The sequence below is a fragment of the Spermophilus citellus genome (genome assembly GCF_964194105.1).
Source record: "Spermophilus citellus genome assembly, chromosome: 3".
Classification (NCBI taxonomy): domain Eukaryota; kingdom Metazoa; phylum Chordata; class Mammalia; order Rodentia; family Sciuridae; genus Spermophilus; species Spermophilus citellus.
In genome coordinates this window covers 145,665,285-145,683,963 of record NC_138184.1, presented here as the reverse complement: position 1 = coordinate 145,683,963, position 18,679 = coordinate 145,665,285, and the positions used below count along the sequence as shown (strand labels likewise).

The 18,679-nt window shown below is 36.5% G+C and overlaps 1 protein-coding gene across 2 annotated transcripts in view; it reads left to right on the top strand.

Moving 5' to 3' along the window:
• Window positions 1-18,465, top strand: part of SNX10 (sorting nexin 10) — a 65,893-nt gene extending 47,428 nt beyond the window's left edge. For both annotated transcript variants that reach the window (XM_081285423.1, XM_081285424.1), the window contains exons 3-7: window positions 4,333-4,419; window positions 7,828-7,928; window positions 8,287-8,385; window positions 15,980-16,192; window positions 16,648-18,465. In XM_081285423.1, the coding sequence (XP_081141549.1) occupies window positions 4,333-4,419; window positions 7,828-7,928; window positions 8,287-8,385; window positions 15,980-16,192; window positions 16,648-16,729 (582 nt within the window). In that variant the 3' untranslated portion in view covers window positions 16,730-18,465. The remainder of the gene's footprint in view (window positions 1-4,332; window positions 4,420-7,827; window positions 7,929-8,286; window positions 8,386-15,979; window positions 16,193-16,647) is intronic.
• Window positions 18,466-18,679: the final 214 nt, after the last annotated feature.

Here is an 18,679-nt window from a genome sequence, read left to right as displayed (position 1 = left end):
GGGGATGGTAACATAGCTCAGTGGTAGACTAATTGGTCCTGGGTTCAATCCCCAACATGGCAAAACAAAAGAACAATAAAAATTTAAGGCTGGGATGTAGCTCAGTGACACAGCACTTGCTAAGCATGGGCAAGGCCCTGAGTTAGATCGCCAGCCCAGAAAAGCGGGGGGCGGGGTGAAGCATGGCTCAAGTCAAATAACAGTATTATTTATTATTTCTCATTATACATTTATTTTCTTGGGGTGGAGCAGGTACTGGGGATTGAATCCAGGGGTGTTTTACCACTGAGCTATATCTCCAGCCTTTTAAATTTTATATTTTGCAACAGGGTTTTTCTAAGTTGCTGAGGTTGGTCTTGAACTTGCAGTCCTCCTGCTTCAGCCTCCAGATTCATTGGGAATCCTAGGCTCTCATTACACATTTAAATACAAAAGCAAATCCCTTGAAATGAGTTTAACCCATACAATAAGTGATGTAAAAACAAGTGGAATAAGTATGGGAACATCAAGTCTTATATTACAGAAGCTGACTTGTATTACAGAGAAAACCCACTAAGCCTTCTTTAGCAAGGCAACATGTAAAGCTGCAAATTCTCTGCAACAGCCTTAGCGATCAGCACACATTGTTCCAAACATACTAGTAAAAACATTAAGTTTGAGGAACTAAAATATGGAAAAGCTACTCCAAGCATTTCATCTCAGGTGACTGAGCAAGTAGTTTAAATAGCTGAGGGCCTAGGTGTCAGATTATTTAAGAAAGGAAACTATAAACTGACAGTTGCTGACCTGATGAATGTGAAGATTGTCCTCCACCTCTTTTGTAAGAAAACAGACCTGCTATTCGATTATTACATTTTATCCAAATACAATTTTTTTTAAAGAGAGAGTGAGAGAGGAGAGAGAGAGAGAGAGAGAGAGAGAGAATTTTTAATATTTATTTTTTAGTTCTCGGCGGACACAACATCTTTGTTGGTGTGTGGTGCTGAGGATCGAACCCGGGCCGCACGCATGCCAGGCGAGCGCGCTACCGCTTGAGCCACATCCCCAGACCCTTATCCAAATACAATTAATGCTAATTTAATGGGACCTTTTTGCTATTGGGTTTCATTGCTTGGTTTTTGGTGTTGAAGATTGAACCCAAGGGCGCTTAACCACTGAACCACATTCTCCAGCCCCTTTTTATTTTTTTGAGACATGGTCTCTCTGAGTTGCTTAGAGCCTCGCTAAATGCTGAGGCAGGCTTTGAACTTATGATCCTCCTGCCTCAGCCTCCTGGGCCACTGGGATTACCCTCGTCTGACAATGGGTTCTTAAATTAATAATTTTTACTTCAAAAAAAGATATGCAATTGATTTCTTAATTTCTTAATTCTAATGTCTGTAGGAAAGACCTCAATGCTAGTAGCCTTTTCCTCTCTATGTAATTACACTTTACATTCCTGTAGTACTTAAAGAAAAATATCCTTCACTAATATTTTACAATTCGATCCACCTCACAAACAGGGTTGGACAGACATTTATTCCCATTTTTCCAGATGTAGAAACAGAAGCTCAGTGAATAACTTTTATAATTTAAAAAGTGGGCTCATGACAAGAAATTCAGTACTGTTTCCATTAAAAGAGACAAGCTGTTCAAAGTTTATATGTTGACATTGGGGTGAGAGTGAATAAAAAGTAGGGGGCAGCCCTTACTTTTCAGAGAACTGTTTGCCATTGCTACCAATTAATTATGTTGGGTAGCCAGGGGTATGTGGCATTGCAGTAACTGGATTTTATTGGTTTTAGTTTGAAACTTTTTAAAAAAATATATATATATATATATTTAGTTGTAGATGGACACAATATCTTTATTTATTTATTTCTATGTGGTGCTGAGGATTGAACCCAGTGCCTCATGTGTGTAAGGCAAGTGCTCTACCACTGAGCTACAACCCCAGCCCCTATTTTTTTTTTAAATACAGATTTGTGGCAAATTGACAAATATGTTTCTGTCTTTTTGTTCAATCTGGATGAAGACCCACTATTTCAGTAACAGATGCCTGTCTTCCTTCTACTGAGGGGAACACTGAGCTGTTGGAAATAGTTAATTTTCCTTTTTGTCTTATCTAAGAATGTCTTCCTCTTCAAGGGAAAAATGACCCTGCCAACATCCTCCAAGGGAGCGTGGCTTCCATGTGACCTGTGACTGGGATCCATCCCTCAGTTCTGCATCAGGCGCGGTGCCAGGGCCCACACACTATTTTTAGAGAACATGCAAATGTTTTAATTGCTTTTAAAATCGGAAGAATGAACCTTTAGATCAAAAAAGGCTATAGTATGTAATGCTAATGTATTTGTATGTATTCTAGTGTAGTTGTAAAGTGTGTGTGTTTTTTTTTTTTTTTTTTAATTTTGTGTCTGTGTGGAGGAAAGGATCTGTGAAGGCAAAAGTGCCCAAGATCTGTGAAAGCCAGAATTCAGCGCTGAGTAATGTGCAGGGTGGGGAGGCAGCAGGGGAGATGTGGACTTATGGTCTTCTCCTTTTCCTAACCTATTGATCTTTCTGTTCATTGATTCATTGATTCCTTCTAAGAACTGTGTATATGTGAAAAGGACTGCAAGAAAATGAGTTTAAAACATACATACAGGGGCTGGGGATGTGGCTCAAGCGGTAGCGCGCTCGCCTGGCATGCGTGCGGCCCGGGTTCGATCCTCAGCACCACATACCAACAAAGATGTTGTGTCCACCGAAAACTGAAAAATGAATATTAAAAAATTCTCTCTCTCTAAAAAAAAAAAGAAAAAAGAAATTACAGCCAAAATGTTTAAAGTATTGATCTACTATTACCTTATTTTTTTTCTCTGCTTCTAAATTGATTTAAAAAATACACAGTGAAGAGATTTTAAGATATACCTTTTTGGAGCCAGGCACAGTGGCGCATACCTGTAATCCCAGCAGCTTGGGAGGCTGAAACAGGAGCTAAGCAACTCTGTTAGACTCTAAATAAAATACAAAATAGGGCTGGGGATGTGGCTCAGTGGTCGATGCCCGTGAGTTCAATCCCTGGTACCAAACAAAACAAAACAAAAACAAAAACAAAATCCTCCCCCCCAAAAACAAACAAATAGAGATATACCTTTTTGGGACATTATCTCATAATACTTATATACTGAGGGCAAACAGTAGGACACAAGTCTCAAATACAAGAATCAACCATATAATGCTTTAGAAGGTGATACTTGATAGGTGGCAGAAAGGTATTTTCAGGGAATATGGACTACTTTGCTGCTTTTAAAATATACTCTGGACTGAAAGCTCCCATTTTATTATCTGCATAAGAAAGTACTACAGGAAAATCAATTTAAATACACACCCACAGCGACAGGTGACTGGTGCAAAGTGTACACTAAGAGGAAAGAACCTGGGCTCAGCCTCTCAGTCTGCCTCTTGGGTGTGCTAAAACCAGACAGAGAGGACTGTGTGTCAGCTGACAGACCCAATCTTAACAAAAAGTTAAAATATTTAAAATTCAATTAGCAAATTCGTGATTGCTGAGTGAATGAGTTATATATGAACATTTATGATGCCAAACAATACTCTTTTGCTGCATATGTTTTTATATTTCAAACTTAGTAAAGAGCACTTTTTAAAAAGTATTGGTTTCAATGCCATCTCCTATTGCCTGTTCTTATCTTTAAAAAGGGGCACAAAAATTAAGCATAGTGATGCTTTTTTTTTTAAACATCTCTTTTACTTGGAACACAAATATATGAGAATGAATTGCTTTAATATGTCGGAAATATATTTTAAAAATAGGAAAGTCTTGTGTAAGAGAGGGTGTTCATCTTTCCAGTAAGTCACCAATGTAGATTCTCGAGGCCGGGCTGCTCACACATAGTCAGTTTCAACTCATTGCTTACTTTGCACCTGACCTTGGCTGCCTTTCCTTATTTGTGTTCCAGAAAGAAATCTGCCAGACATGGCCTGTAGTTTTAATTTAGAGATAATGAAAGTAAGAAATGACTGCATTTAAAATTTGTGAAAACTATGAACTTTTTTTTTATGATTACAAGTTAAAAATAAGTTTTAGAGCATATCTTTCTGTTTGTTTTCAGTTACCTATAACATTACCTGTAAGCAGGCCCGGTCAGTTTTGCATTGTTTTAAAAATTCCACTTGTGGCTAAGTGTTTCTGAACTTGCTTGTGGTGCCTGATTCATGAACTTTACTTCTTCTTTTTTTTAAGTATGACACGTACGTTGGCTAATGTTGTTCTCATACAGTCATTTCTCTCAGATCTTTCCAGTCTTTACTTGCCATTCTGAAACACATTTCTTTGCGATGCCCTTACAGGAATTTGTCAGCGTCTGGGTCCGAGATCCTAGGATTCAGAAGGAGGACTTTTGGCATTCATATATTGACTATGAGATATGTATCCATGTAAGTATGCAATCTGTGGTCAATGGAAATCAGAAATTTTAAGGCAGCATCTGTTTTATGGGTTGCACTGAGATAATTAAAATTAAAATTTATAGGGGCTGGGGGTGTGGCTCAGGCGGTAGCGCGCTCGCCTGGCATGCGTGCGGCCCGGGTTCGATCCTCAGCACCACATACCAACAAAGATGTTGTGTCCGCCGAGAACTAAAAAATAAATATTAAAAATTCAAAAAAAAAATTAAAATTTATAAAAGCTTTCCTAATTCAAAGAGCTAAATTTGAATGGTTACAACTAATGCTTATGTCTTAAATGAAGTAATAAGATGATTTCTACAGCTGAAAAATTCTTAGTTACATCCTTTTTGTACCTTTTAAAAATATTAATATTTTAATGTTTATTGCCTTCATTTATAAAGATGTGAATACATCTAAAATTCATGGCTTAAGAGTATTTATACCTCATTAATGATATTTCTTTATGATCTTTTATAATGTGTTTCTGGAGAATATATTGGATGATAAACCTGAAGTTTTGAGAGGATACAGAGTTCCTGGGAAAAGGAAGGGTAATATTTTATACACAGAATCAGAAAGTAGGAAATGAATATATGCAATTATTTTGCCTTAATCTAGACTCTGAGTAATTAGCATCAGGAGTAGGCAATTAGAAATGATATACCTTATCTGGAAATAACCGTGTATCGTAATCTCTTGAATGGTTTTTGTGGTGTGTGGCCTTCTGTGATCATCTTGAACAAAGCTCAGCAAAGTTTTCCCGTGGAGGGCCAGGCACTGAATACCGTTGCCTCTGTTCTGTTCAGCCACCGTTTCTGCTGTTGGAGGTTAGAAGCAGCCTTAGACCGTACATGAGTGAACCAATCAATTGTGTTTTGTAAAACTATTTGCAATGACAGTGGCAGGCCAGACTGGGTCCATGGGCTGTGGTTTGTTGGCCCTGGATCTTGAAGATAGTCTCTTTTCCCAATTTATTTAGTCCAGACTTCTCTTAGGAGTATAGGAACTGGCTCAGAATTTATCTGTGACAACGAAACACAAGTGAAATAAAATTTAGCCATCATTTAATCTTATCATTGTGAACAGCTAAGTTGGTATATTAGACACCCCAACACTAGCCATAAAATTATCTTTTTTCTTTTCAAAATTCTCCAACTTAGGAAATAAACCAAATTAAAACTCAGAACTGCCTGTAGTTAGTGGTTGTTTTGCAGACGTTTGTGAGGGTATGCTATATATTTTTATTTTCTTTTGGTTTTATTCATAAGCTCACACCAGAGGTATGTTCTGTGTGGAAAATTATGAGCATATAAGAATAAGCATTTGAAATGCAATGATATTCTTTAGTTGCCCTTAACTGCCTCTGAAAAATTGTGAGTCCTTATCACCCACCTTATGGGAGGCATGAAATTTAATTATTCTCCGAAGATAGTGAAAAGCTAGTGAATACCATGCCTCGAATTCAGAAACCTGTATCTGGAGCCCCAAATTATGGGGCTCCACAAATTATTTGGTGGTATTCTGGCACTTCTCTGAAATGCTAATAAATTGACAATGAACAAATCTTAGCCAACAGATTCCAAGGAACTTCATCAGTTAGTGATCTCAGTATGGTCTGATGCTGAAGAGGCGCCTGCCCACTGTACAATTCAAAGTGGATGATGGGGCTGGAGAGTTCTAGATGGCTTTGGTTAGATGCTGTACTGATAGAGCTTTGCTTGGAGAAGTTGGTGATTGACTTGCTTAAATTAACCTCAAGGGAAGTAATATCAGGAGACTCTGAAATTTTGACATTTACTTGGAATTTTAAAGTAGTAGGTGACAGAGCTGGGTAGTACATTTTTTTTTTTTTCATATTCTAGTGAACCTGTCCTGTGAATGAAGGGGCTCATAGATAGACCTTATTCTGGTATAGGTATGAGGTGGATCTTTGTTTACTAACATCCAGTGACTGTGAGGCGGGAAATTAAAGGGAATTTTAAGTTGACCCAGCCTGTTCTGGAGATGTCAGGAGGCACGGCAGTGGCCTGGTATTCTCTGGGGGGAAGATACTGGGAGGGGATCTGCCCAAACTCATTAGGGGTCTAATTCTGGTGTAACACAGCCTGCTTGCTTAGTCCCTGAGGAGCACCTCAAAGTGAGACCTTGGTGTGCTTGGAAATCCATCCACAGAACATTATTGTGCCCTGGACTCCTTCTAGCACATTTGCTGCCATGTCAGCAAAGATGGTATTTAGACCAGTGGCTCCTGTGAAGGTGAATCTCTTAACTTCTCTGCGACCTGAGGTTTTCTGAACTTTATAAAGTTCACACATATCAGGTACTATGTCAGACATTTCATGGGAACAGTTGCCCTTAATCACTTAGATCTCCCAAGGAAAACAGCTGCTGATCTTATTACTTGGCAGAGTAATAATTTTTGAAATAATACAAATCTTATTGGAAAAATAAGTTTCTCATTTGGAATTGTAAAGATTATGAAATAGAGTTTCATACAAATATAGAGAGTAAATAGAGAATAGGAGTATTATTATTATTTTTTTGAAACCAGTAGACACAAATATTTGTCAGTTTCTTGTTTTTCCCAAAGAATAGTATTTACCCATCTTGTGTTTACCCTAAGGAGAAGCATTAGTTAGGGCTTAGCTTAGATTGGGTGGCTTTTTCCAAGTCTGTCTCAGGATAGCTTCAAGGAAACCAACTGTTAATAACTAATAATAACATTGGTAGATAACATTTGTCAAGTGCTTCTTGTTAATCCTTACAACCACCCTGTAAAATAAGTATGTACTAGTCCGTCCCTGTTTCATCACTCAAGAAACTGAAGTTCAAGTGACTTGCCCTTTAGCAGAACCAAGCCTGGAATTTGGATCTGCCTATTCTGCCTGTATGCTCATGCCCATCCCCACGCGCCCTGCACCTCCCTCTTGACTTGGGTTGCATTCCCCCTCGTGTTCAGTAGAGAAGAGAAATGCTGTTCTCCAGTGGAGCAGTGATTTCAGGATACCTGGTGACTTGTGTGATCCCTAGGAACAGCCATGTCAAGGAGTTCTTAATGGTCATTGGCATTTTAGAATTTGTTTATTTTTTTTTTTTTGTAATTCATCCTTGATGGCAATGCTCATAGTTAGGTGAGCAGGAGACTCCTTCAGGGCTCAGGGTGTGGTTGGGCCATGCACAGTCTGGGACCACATTTCTTACGAATGCCATCTTGGTTGACCTCAGGGCTGAGATTTTGGTGAGTTACATGCAAGATTTCAGAGTATTGGCATAAATGTAAATATATTTTTGGTGGTTTACATCCTATCTAGCATGAATATTTGGAACTTATTATGAGTTATAAGGAAAGCATTTTTTCCTCAGGTGAAGATCCTATTTTTCTATTTTTTTACACAGACTAATAGCATGTGTTTTACAATGAAGACATCCTGTGTACGAAGAAGATATAGAGAATTCGTGTGGCTGAGGCAGAGACTCCAAAATAATGCATTGCTGGTGTAAGTGATTTAAAGAACATATTGAGGAGACTTTATTATTATGACAGACATTGTTAGATTGATATGCATTAAGTATATAAAATACAAATGATTTATTGGCTTCTCGATTGCCTATATGACTTAGTTAGTTTTGAGGCTACTGCATCTGAATTTGAAATTTACCATGTTTTCACAAATATTGACCATGAAAGACCCAGAAAATATTTAAAGATTTTTAAAAAAAGTTAGTTGATTTCTGCATATACAATAGCTGTGTGCTAATTATTATTATGCATAATTTCCCTTCACTTTAAGGGATTTCTGTAACTAAGTCACCTTGATTTGGTCATTAAGAATTTTTTTTTTTCTTTCTCATAAGACAACTGCCAGAACTTCCATCTAAAAACCTGTTTTTCAACATGAACAATCGCCAACACGTTGATCAGCGTCGCCAGGGTCTGGAAGATTTCCTCAGAAAGTAAGTATATAGAAATTCTGTAGTCAGACAGCAAATTGCTCAGTAGGGGTCCGTTGGTCCTGTCTGGGAGGATGTTACTGTCTCTGAAATGCCCTCTCTGCTCTCCAGCCAGGCGCACACGTTCATTGCCTGCATTAGAGCGCCATCTTGTGGCTCACATCACATGGTACACATTTGGGACTGAGTCTTGTAAAAAGGAACAATGAATAATTGAATCAGAGGATAAATATTTGGGCACTTGAGATGTAAAGCAAATACCAATTTACTTGGGAGTTCAGCCGACCGAAGTAAAATTTGCCAAGAAACAAATGTGCCTTAAAAAGGCACTTTTTCAAAACTGTCTTTCTTACAGCATTTAAGATTGGCAGGCCAAAATCATTTTTACAATGGTCTGCTCACACCTTTCAGGGCTCTTCTAAGGGAGTGGCTTGATTTTTTTCCTTTAGAGGGAATGTTTGTAAAGGAGTATTGGTGGTGTTTGAATAATCCTAGTGGGTTAACTCTATAGAGTTCTCTGTGAGAGCCGTACTTCCATAGAGCCACTTGAATTCACGCTACTAGGATTTCCATTGTCTCGCTCATTGAAATGACAGAATGGCCGTCCAACAGGAGGCTTCTGCCACTCTGGTTTGTAAACAGGCCAGGCTGCCTGTGTTCAAATCCTGGTTCTGCAATTGTGTTTTCCCATCTGTAAAATGGGGTAACCTACCCTTCAGGTCATTGAGGGGATTGGTTGGGTTAATGCACGTTAAGCACCCACAGTAGTATCCGGTATACGATGTGTCTGGCATATAATGTCTAAGTATTGATAATTATTGTTTTAATGCATTTAGACATGAAGTAGCATTGAGCTTATTTTCTAAGTCCCCTTTTTATAGATAAGGAAATGGGGTAGACCATGTGACTACTAGTTAGTGGCAGGTTTGGTCTCCTGAACACTCATGCTTTTTTTTTTTTTTTAGTGGCTTCAGGATCTGAAATCATCTCCTTTTGAGTTCACTAAATAGGTCCCTAGAGCTAGCCTGAAATAATATACTGCCTTCTCCCCATATGGCTCACTCATAAAGGCTCTGGGTATTAAGTGTGCACATGAATATTAATATTTATTTCTATTAGATTGACATAGTGCCTTTCCTCTGAAGGGGTCATAGAGACATGCAGAGAGATTCAAGCTTATAAATTGAAGGAGGGCAGGGAAAGGAAGAGAAGTCAGAGGAATAAATATGAAGAGAAGAGACCAGGAGAACGGTTCATTGGAGCCGAGGCCTTTGAAAACATTACTGTGGTATTCTTTTGGGTGTTACAAGCATGACAGAACAAAGAGCTGGTCAAGTTTTTTCTGCCTTTTCCCTTTGGGGACAGCTCTCATTTTAATTGTTTCCATGGGGCCCAGGTGGCTGATGGCCTTAAGATAAGGTCCCTACAGCCCAAGTTTGCAGAGTAGCCTTCACTCCAGATGCTGCCCCTGGGTAGCTGTGGCCTGGCCATCACCAGGGAGAATTGGGAGGGGGTGTCTGAATCCCCAAATCCTGGCCAGCACTGAAGAGTGGCTTATCTTCTGTAGTATAGTCTTATTTGAGATTAAAGGACAGCACCTGTCCCTGTATTTGTCATTAGTTAAGCATAGGGCATGTGTTTTTGACTAGAAGTCATTTAATTGTTTTAAACACAACCTTTTCATCTACCATTGCTTTACTCGAACTAACGACCCCAGTGAGTATCCTTTGGTCACCATGGAATTGTGCTTGTGCAGGGCATTTTTGTGCACAGTATTGTTTGGCTATTTGCAGACGTCATATGGAAAGTATACTGGTTTAGGAGCTCGAGGACCTGGGTTCTAGGTCTCTCATAAATCTTGGCTCTTGATTTTTTTCCTTAGTTACAGAATTTTGAAAGTCACTTAGTTCTTTTTTTGTAATATATATATATTTTTTTTAGTTGTTGATTCACCTTTATTTTTTTATTTGTTTGTTTATACGTGGTGCTGGGAATTGAACACAGTGCCTCACATGTATGAGGTGAGCGCTCTACCGCTGAGCTACAGCTCCAGCCCCTCACTTAGTTCTTTTGAGTCCCTTAATTCCTTCGGTTTTCTGTGGACCAGAGTAATACATTCTATGCATTGCCAACCTCACGATGGTTGTCTGTTCAGATGATGGCTCAGAAAGGACTCTGGAAACCCTATGGTGATCTTTCATTCAACAGATATTTGTTAAAGAACTGCGTTGGGCCAGGCTGTGTGCCAGGGATAGAGACCTGCACAGAATGGACCCAAATTCTTCTGTCCTCGAAGCTTCCATTCTAATGGGGAAGCACTATGGACATATCAGGGCTGTGGCTTAATTCATTAATATTGGATCTGGATCATCTAGAAGTGAAATCATGCAACAGACATGCAGCTCACTTGTATGTTATTTTTTAAAATATTTTTATTAGTTATAGGTGGACACAATGCCTTTTATTTATTTTTTATGTGGTGCTGAGAATTGAACCCAGTGCCTCTTCACTTGTATGTTATTTGTTTTGCAACGGTAGGTGAATATTTGTTTCATATTAGAAAGCTGATGCTTCTCCGTGCTTTGAACTTGCAGGAGGCAAGGAGTCAGATACCACTCAGTTAACCTAAACTGTGGCCTCTCCTTTCTGTGACGCCCAGATTTCCATGCACAACTCTCCTGTTCTTTGGTTTGTGCACAAATAGCCATCTTCTGTGTCTTTGTCCCCAGAGCTCCTTCTCTTCATCTACCCAAGCCCATGTAGGGAAACTGCATGTGCTGTGTAATTCAGGACCGTGCCTGACCCAGCCAGGCATCCTTTAAGGTGTTGTTGTTTACCCATTAAGTAAGTTTATCCATAAATACCTCCTATCTTATTTGTAGAGGACCTTTGGGAATCACAACATTAAAATGTGACATAAGCTTGTGTTGTAGACTTTTAGCACATATTTTTATTTTTAAAATGTATTTATTTATTTTACAGTAGAATGCATTTTGACATATAGTACGCAAATGGAGCACAACTTTTCATTTCTCTGGCTGTACATGGTTCAGAGTTACTCTAGTGGTGTAATCACTCAGGTATAAAGGGTAATAATGTCTGGATTAGCATGTATTTTAAAAATGAGGTTTTATGTAAGTTTTGAAGTTGTGAACCAGAAGCACTATATGTGTTCAAACTCAGTGAAACCAAAATGTCTCTTTGTGTGTGTGTGTGTGTGTGTGTGTGTGTGTAATATAAAATGTACTTTTTTCATTTTATGGTCATTTGTGAAATGATGCATATTTAACAACAAAGTACAAATTCAGGCTGTCTTCATAGAGGAATTAGAAAACTGTTGCTTTGATTATGTGCCAAATAAGAATATATCATTTATTGAACACTTGCTATGTGTTGGCATTTTACGTGTTTTATCTCAGTACTTACAACAGACTTAGGAATTGGGTTTTATCTCAGTTTTTCAGATAAGGAAATTGTAGGAAAAGTGGAGGTACTTTATTAATTCTAGGAACTGGCGAGTTTATAATTAGCAAAACTCTCAACTGCTAGCTAAAATTGGCCAGTATAATTGTGGAATTTTTCAATTCTATTTGTTTTTCCTCAATCTTGGACTATAATCTTCCTTTTATATTCTTTCCCCTAATTATAAATTGAAAGTCACTTGTGATAGTTTCAGGAAAAAGAAAGTTATGGACTAAAATTATTATACTCTGTTGGTAAGTCTCCAACTATGAACAGTGGAATTCAGACTATTTTTTTTTTAAGAGAGAGAGAGAGAGAGAATATGAATTTTTTAATATTTATTTTTCAGTTTTTGGTGGACACAACATCTTTATTTTATTTTTATGTGGTGCTGAGGATCGAACCCAGCGCCCCGCTCATGCCAGGCGAGTGCATTCCGCTTAAGCCACATCCCCAGCCCCAGACTAATTTTTTACATTTATTGGATATCATGGGTGGGAGCTGGCTTTCCCTCTTTACTGAATGCTCCTATTAATATAACTACATTCACCCTACGATTATTGTGGTTTGGTATTTCTTAAAGTTTAAATATATATATATATATATATATATATATATATATATAGTAGATTTTATATATATATATATATATTTATATACACACACACACATACATATGTGTGTGTGTGTATATGTGCGTGTGTGTTGTAGATGGACACAAAACTTTTTTTTTTTTTTAAAGAGAGAGAGAGAGAGAGAGAGAGAGAGAATTTTTAATATTTATTTTTTTTAGTTCTCCGCGGACACAACATCTTTGTTGGTATGTGGTGCTGAGGATCGAACCCCGGCCGCACGCATGCCAGGCGAGCGCGCTACCGCCTGAGCCACATCCCCAGCCCCACAAAACTTTTATTTATTTATTTTTGTGTGGTCGTGAGGATCGAACCCAGTGCCTCACATGTGCTAGTTTTCTTTTTTTTTTAATAAAAGACTACCACTGAAACATTACAGTTAGTTGTAAACACACACACACACACACACACACACACACACACACATTTTATAAGTCTTTGTGTTCAATAGAGGGCACCACAGCACAGATCATGAATATCTTCAGTGAAGATTTATAGGGTTTCTAAAATTTAAAAAAATTTTTCTCCTGGTAAGAGGTAAAGAGGCTGAATTAATTTTTTTTTCTACACCAAACTGCTAACGTTCCACACACTGTACAGATGTGTATAGACATCATTATATTGGGTTCAGTAGACTCAGGACATCTTTAGTTAGGATTAAATGATTTTGTGTAGCTGTATATTGTTCCCAACTGAATCACTATATAACACACCTTATAAAATCATGTTGAGGAAAACCAGATTTTCAACTGTGTCCAATTCAAGGAAAAAGCAGATTTTGCTTTGTTTTAAAGTTGTTATGGAGAAAAGAATAAATTTTGACTCTCATTGTAAATATATTTTCAGAAATTCCTTTAAAACTCTAGAGGCTGTTTTTTTGTTCCTTTTATAAAGGCTTGAAAATCATATATATTTATTTTTATGGGGCCTTCTAACAATGACATTTTATTGACTGTTTTACAAAGTATTCTTTATATTGAGTTTGAAGTTGATTTTCTGCTATTAGATTTGTTTGTGGAAAAGTGGCACAAATATGACTAAGGAAAAAATAGGACTTAGTATTATGATTGTGGCAGTCACAACCCTCTTTGATAGATGGTAAACTGACTATTACTCTAAAGGAACCAATCATGCTCACTGAACTAAATGGGGGAAACACTTTGCAAAATTTTCATTTTAAATTTTGCAATGAAATATCCGACTGTAAAATAAAAAGCGTAAACATATTTAAAATAGATTTGCTTGTTTAAGATTCATGCTCATGCAGTATGGTGGCATACCTTTAGCCATAGAGAAAAGAGGTCCCCCAAACAAAAACCATGCCTTGAAGACACACTGGTTTTGAAACTTTGTGGGAACGTTCCTCCCCAACCTCATCTTCTTCCATGTACTGTGAGCTGGGCCGCCAGCCCCTTCTCTTTTTAACCGTGTGTCCTCTAGGTGGCAGTATTATGCAGAAAACACTGGGAAATAATGAGTCTAATGTACAGTAAAATTGGAAATTGAATTATAGCTCAAGAAAAAAGGACAGTAGCCTTGAGGTCCTGATCAACCTGGACTCTGATCACTTTTGTTTGCTGTACCCATGTGTTAGGTTACTAGCAAGTTAATAACAGTGTGTGAGCAGTTCAAGGCTCAGTAGAATTGCTTTAGACGTGAAATAAAGCTAAAATGAATTTGTGTCCAATATCATTGACATTAGTGCTCATTACTTTTGTGGTGCAATGCCTCAAACCATCTAAAATCAATTTTAAAGATTACCCATTATTTTATAAAGAAAATAAAACACATTTCCAACAGACACAAAGCAGCGAGCACAATCCTATGAACAGTTACTTGTCCTACGGCTGGCAGGAAACTACCGACAGGAGGCCACAGGAAATGCTCTGCTCAAACTTCACAGGGAGTCCAAGTTCATATAAGTGGGTTGTTGCGATATAACTCTTCTCTTAATTTGAAGTATTTAAAACAAAATGGTAAACATTTACAAATGTAGAAAATAAATCTTGAGTAGTAAAAGGGATTTTACTACTTGGCTACTTGTACATGGTAAATTAATCTTTATCCTGTGACATGGTCATCTTCTGGGAGAACCCAGGGCAGAGGGCACAGAGAGGGGACGTATTTAGCTGCTCTGCTTGAAATTTTCTCTTAAAAAGCACAAAGGTCTTAGTTTTTGTTTTAGCAGACTAGTAATGAATGAATACTTTCTCAAACTACATTTATAAACTTATTGAAGCAAAGGAGGTGGTGGCTAGATTTTAGTTTTGATATGTGCATTTGCTTTCTTGAAGAAATAATTGCTTTGTTTTGAAAAAAAAAAGGATTTGGTGTTCTAATGACCTTGGAGTTCAACTAAATTGATATTAATGGCCAGAGAGATTTATTTTTCTAATTACTTGTTTAAACATGCAAAATATAAGGTAAGGTTCATTTGGTCTGAAATATATGATCTATTTTTCATAGATCTCTATGTGAAAAATCCCATGTTAGGCAAAATTATATTTAGGTTTAGTGTTCTAGTGTTATCTCCTATATCTGATCTTTGTGTCTCCTATTATACCATAATTGAACTATTAAAAAAGACTAGATGGTCATACATCAAAACCTTTGCTATGAAGATAAAACCAGTTTTTGTTAAAGTCTATACTTGATTTCCTATTCTCAGTCATGTATTTCAGATAAAAACACATTCACTGATAATATGAATTTAAGCATGTACAGATTTTGCTACAGTGTAGTTTTTAGTCCTCCATGAACTTCTGATACACTAGCTAAAATCTGTATTACTTTTGTAAATGTTAATTTGTCATGAGGAAATTGTATGAATCGAGCACAAATTTATTATATTTTAGTTCAATATGGTAAAATTGGCTGGAATCAATTTTATTTGGTTACTTGTTTTGAGGATATGGAGATGCAGTGCTACTGAAGATTTTGGAGAAATTTCTAATCAGACCTGGGTATTAAAAAAAGTGAGCCCCAATAAGCATATACTTATGAACATATGTATACGTGTGAAGTTTTAAAATGTAAAACATGCTGAGAAATATATTGAATTTCTCGTATAATTTTTAATAGTAGTTAAAAGTTTTGATGTTTCGTGACAGCCTATCCAATAAAGATGCCTGAATTAACATGCTGTTGGCAGTAAATTTTTTTAAGTAGAATAAATTCCTATGACTATATAAGCAAAATATTTACATAATTAATCCACATGGTCATAACAGATGGTTAAATTGAACAAATGTCCTTGAAGTTATTCTTTTAACAGATGTTCTTAACTATTAGCTTCATGTTTTTACTCACCTAAATTTCCAAATAATTGAATAAAAGTTAACATATGCTTTCATCCCTTTAATGGGAAGAACCTATAATTGATGCAAAGTTTCCTGCCGTACAGAAATTACTCTGTGGTGTGTTTCTAAGGTTTTTCTTTTTCCTTCCCGGGATCTGTCCGTCCCAGTTTACCGATTTTTTTTTCTTTTCTTTCTTTTACATAGAGTCCTGCAGAATGCACTTTTGCTTTCAGATAGCAGCCTTCACCTCTTCTTGCAGAGCCATCTGAACTCAGACGACATTGAGGCCTGTGTTTCTGGGCAGACCAAGTATTCGGTGGAAGAAGCAATTCACAAATTTGCCTTGATGAACAGACGTTTCCCTGAAGAAGATGAAGAAGGGAGAAAAGAAAATGATGTAGATTACGATTCAGAAAGGTATTTCCTTGCGTTTTGATTTAATATATACGTATTTGTACAACACATAGTGCACACAGGCATGTGTATAGATATATACACATACTTCACTTTTTTGTTGATGTAATACTAAGATAATGAAAAAATTAATTGACTGAGATTTTATTGAGCTGTGACAGCTCATCATAGTAGTCTTCACACACACCTCCACACTGAATTAATGAATGCAGTAGAAATTCAATTATCTGCATTCTGATTATGTGACTTTCATTTAGTCAGACTTGAATTATTCGCGTTTAAATTATCTAGCTAAAAAAATATCCAACTGCACTCCAAATGGCTAATTAAAAGTCCAAATTTCCTGTCTCTCTTTGTGACTGGAGATAATTAAAGTTCTCCTCTGTTACTCAGGCTTTGAGTGTGTTGTGAAAACCAATTTCCTCTTTTTATTATTTTCCCCCTCTCTTCTTTTCCAGTTCATCCTCTGGGCTTGGACACAGTAGTGATGACAGCAGTTCACATGGATGTAAAATAAGTACAGCTCCACAGGAATCCTGAAAAATAATTCTAATGTCACTATCTTAGGAATAGCAAATTGTGTCCAGGCATAGAGAAGAAAGCTTGCTAATGATATATTCTTACCTAAAGCTTACTCTCATGATATTAGATATTTAAATTCTTAAAGATGGTGGATTGTTTATTAGTGGTATGCATTTTTATGTTGTCTAACTTTTAGCCAAGCTTCTGTATAAAGCTAAAAGCCTGTGAATGCCATACTATCCTTTATTGCCAAATATTATTGGTAAACAAGATACTGCCCTCAAGTGAAACGAGTTATGTTTAAAAGAAAACCTAGTTGGTTTTATTGAATTTTAAAAGATAGGGAGCATATAAAATCCAGATAGGGCATTCCTTCCACGTCAATGGAGCAGTTCCCGTAAACACAGCGCATGTGATGTTAGCCACTGTGAACAGTAACCCCGTAGATCAGACTGCCTCTCTCAGACATGTGGCTGATATTCTGTGGATACCTCCCCTGCACTGGCAAAATACTTTGCTTTGGGTGTTTGATTGAAATATGTAAGAATATTTAAGCTTCCCACTATTTTATCTATTTCGTACTTAGAAGGAAAATGTTATCTTATGAATAGAAACATTAATGTTTACAGCTTAGGGGAAAAAACAAATAGTGCTAGTAATTTTACTTGTATTTGCAGTCTGTAGATTCAGAAATATGTTTTCATTGTCCAACCATCAGCTTAAGCAAATGATTTCTGGAAACTGTTTTCATTATTGTGTAATTAGCATTACAGGTTAATAATTTATTTTTTGACCAAATATGTAATTCTTATCATTAGATAACTTTTATTATCAGTGGTGGCTACTTATAACTTATTTTTAAGTCAGAAGAATGATCTTGTAAAAATTTACAAATTTAATTTTTTGAATAACTATTCCCGTAATTTTAGAAAGGATGTCAACTTGCTAACTTCAAAATTTATTATTTGTTTCTTAAGAACCCTTTTTTTTAGACATCTGCCTGACGATTGGTATAATTTTAACGAAATGTATTGTCTTAATGGCCCAAAGATAAGATGTCTCAGATAAACTACTTTGAACTTCAAATTTCAGACAAGGCAGCATATTCTTGAGACAATTATCCAACTTTCCTCCTCATTTAATAGTACAAAATATATCTGTGGAACTAACAGGAAGATATTTCAAATAACCGGGATAACTTGTTGCTTTGATTAAATGTTACCCAGTCTATATGGAAGACAGCAAAGGCTACAAAAAAACAGACTTTTCCTTTTTTTTTTTTTTAATTTTAATTAAAGTTACTGTGTCACAAAGTCTTTGCTTTGTTTTAAAGAACCAATGATGGGAGGTGGGGGGGGACTAAGAACCAACAGGAAAAAAAAATTAAATTTAGAATAAGATGAATTTCTTTACTTTCTCCTTCTTTTTTTTTTTTTTTGGTTTGGTCTAAAACATTATTAAACTTGTATAAGTATTTTAATTTAGTGTATCTTAGATCCTGTTATTTGTCATCTATGTCACTATTTTAATACAAGGAAAAAAGAATTTAGCAACTTCTGATTATTTTGCTAACATGTAAAGTTTGCCATTGGGGCCTTGCAGAGCAATCCCCAGCTCCTCAGTAATGTGTATTTGAATTCCCAATATTTCTGTTTTATAGCACTTTTGAAAATCATACTGTGCCACCAATTATCACATTATTTTTTGATGTAACAGCCATCAACATTAATACTACATAATGCCTAGTATTTGGTATGTAAATGTCATGAGATCATCCTTTTCACATTAAACATGAAAAAATAATCAACTTTGTTGTATCACTTATTTTACATAGAAAATGTATTTCTTCTTATTTATAACTAAATTCAGTGTGTTTTTGAGTTATCAGTTTTTTTTTTTTTTTTTGAAGAATTGGTAAAACTTGATTTACTATTGCTTTAGTTGTACATATTTGCCTCCTTGGTTCAG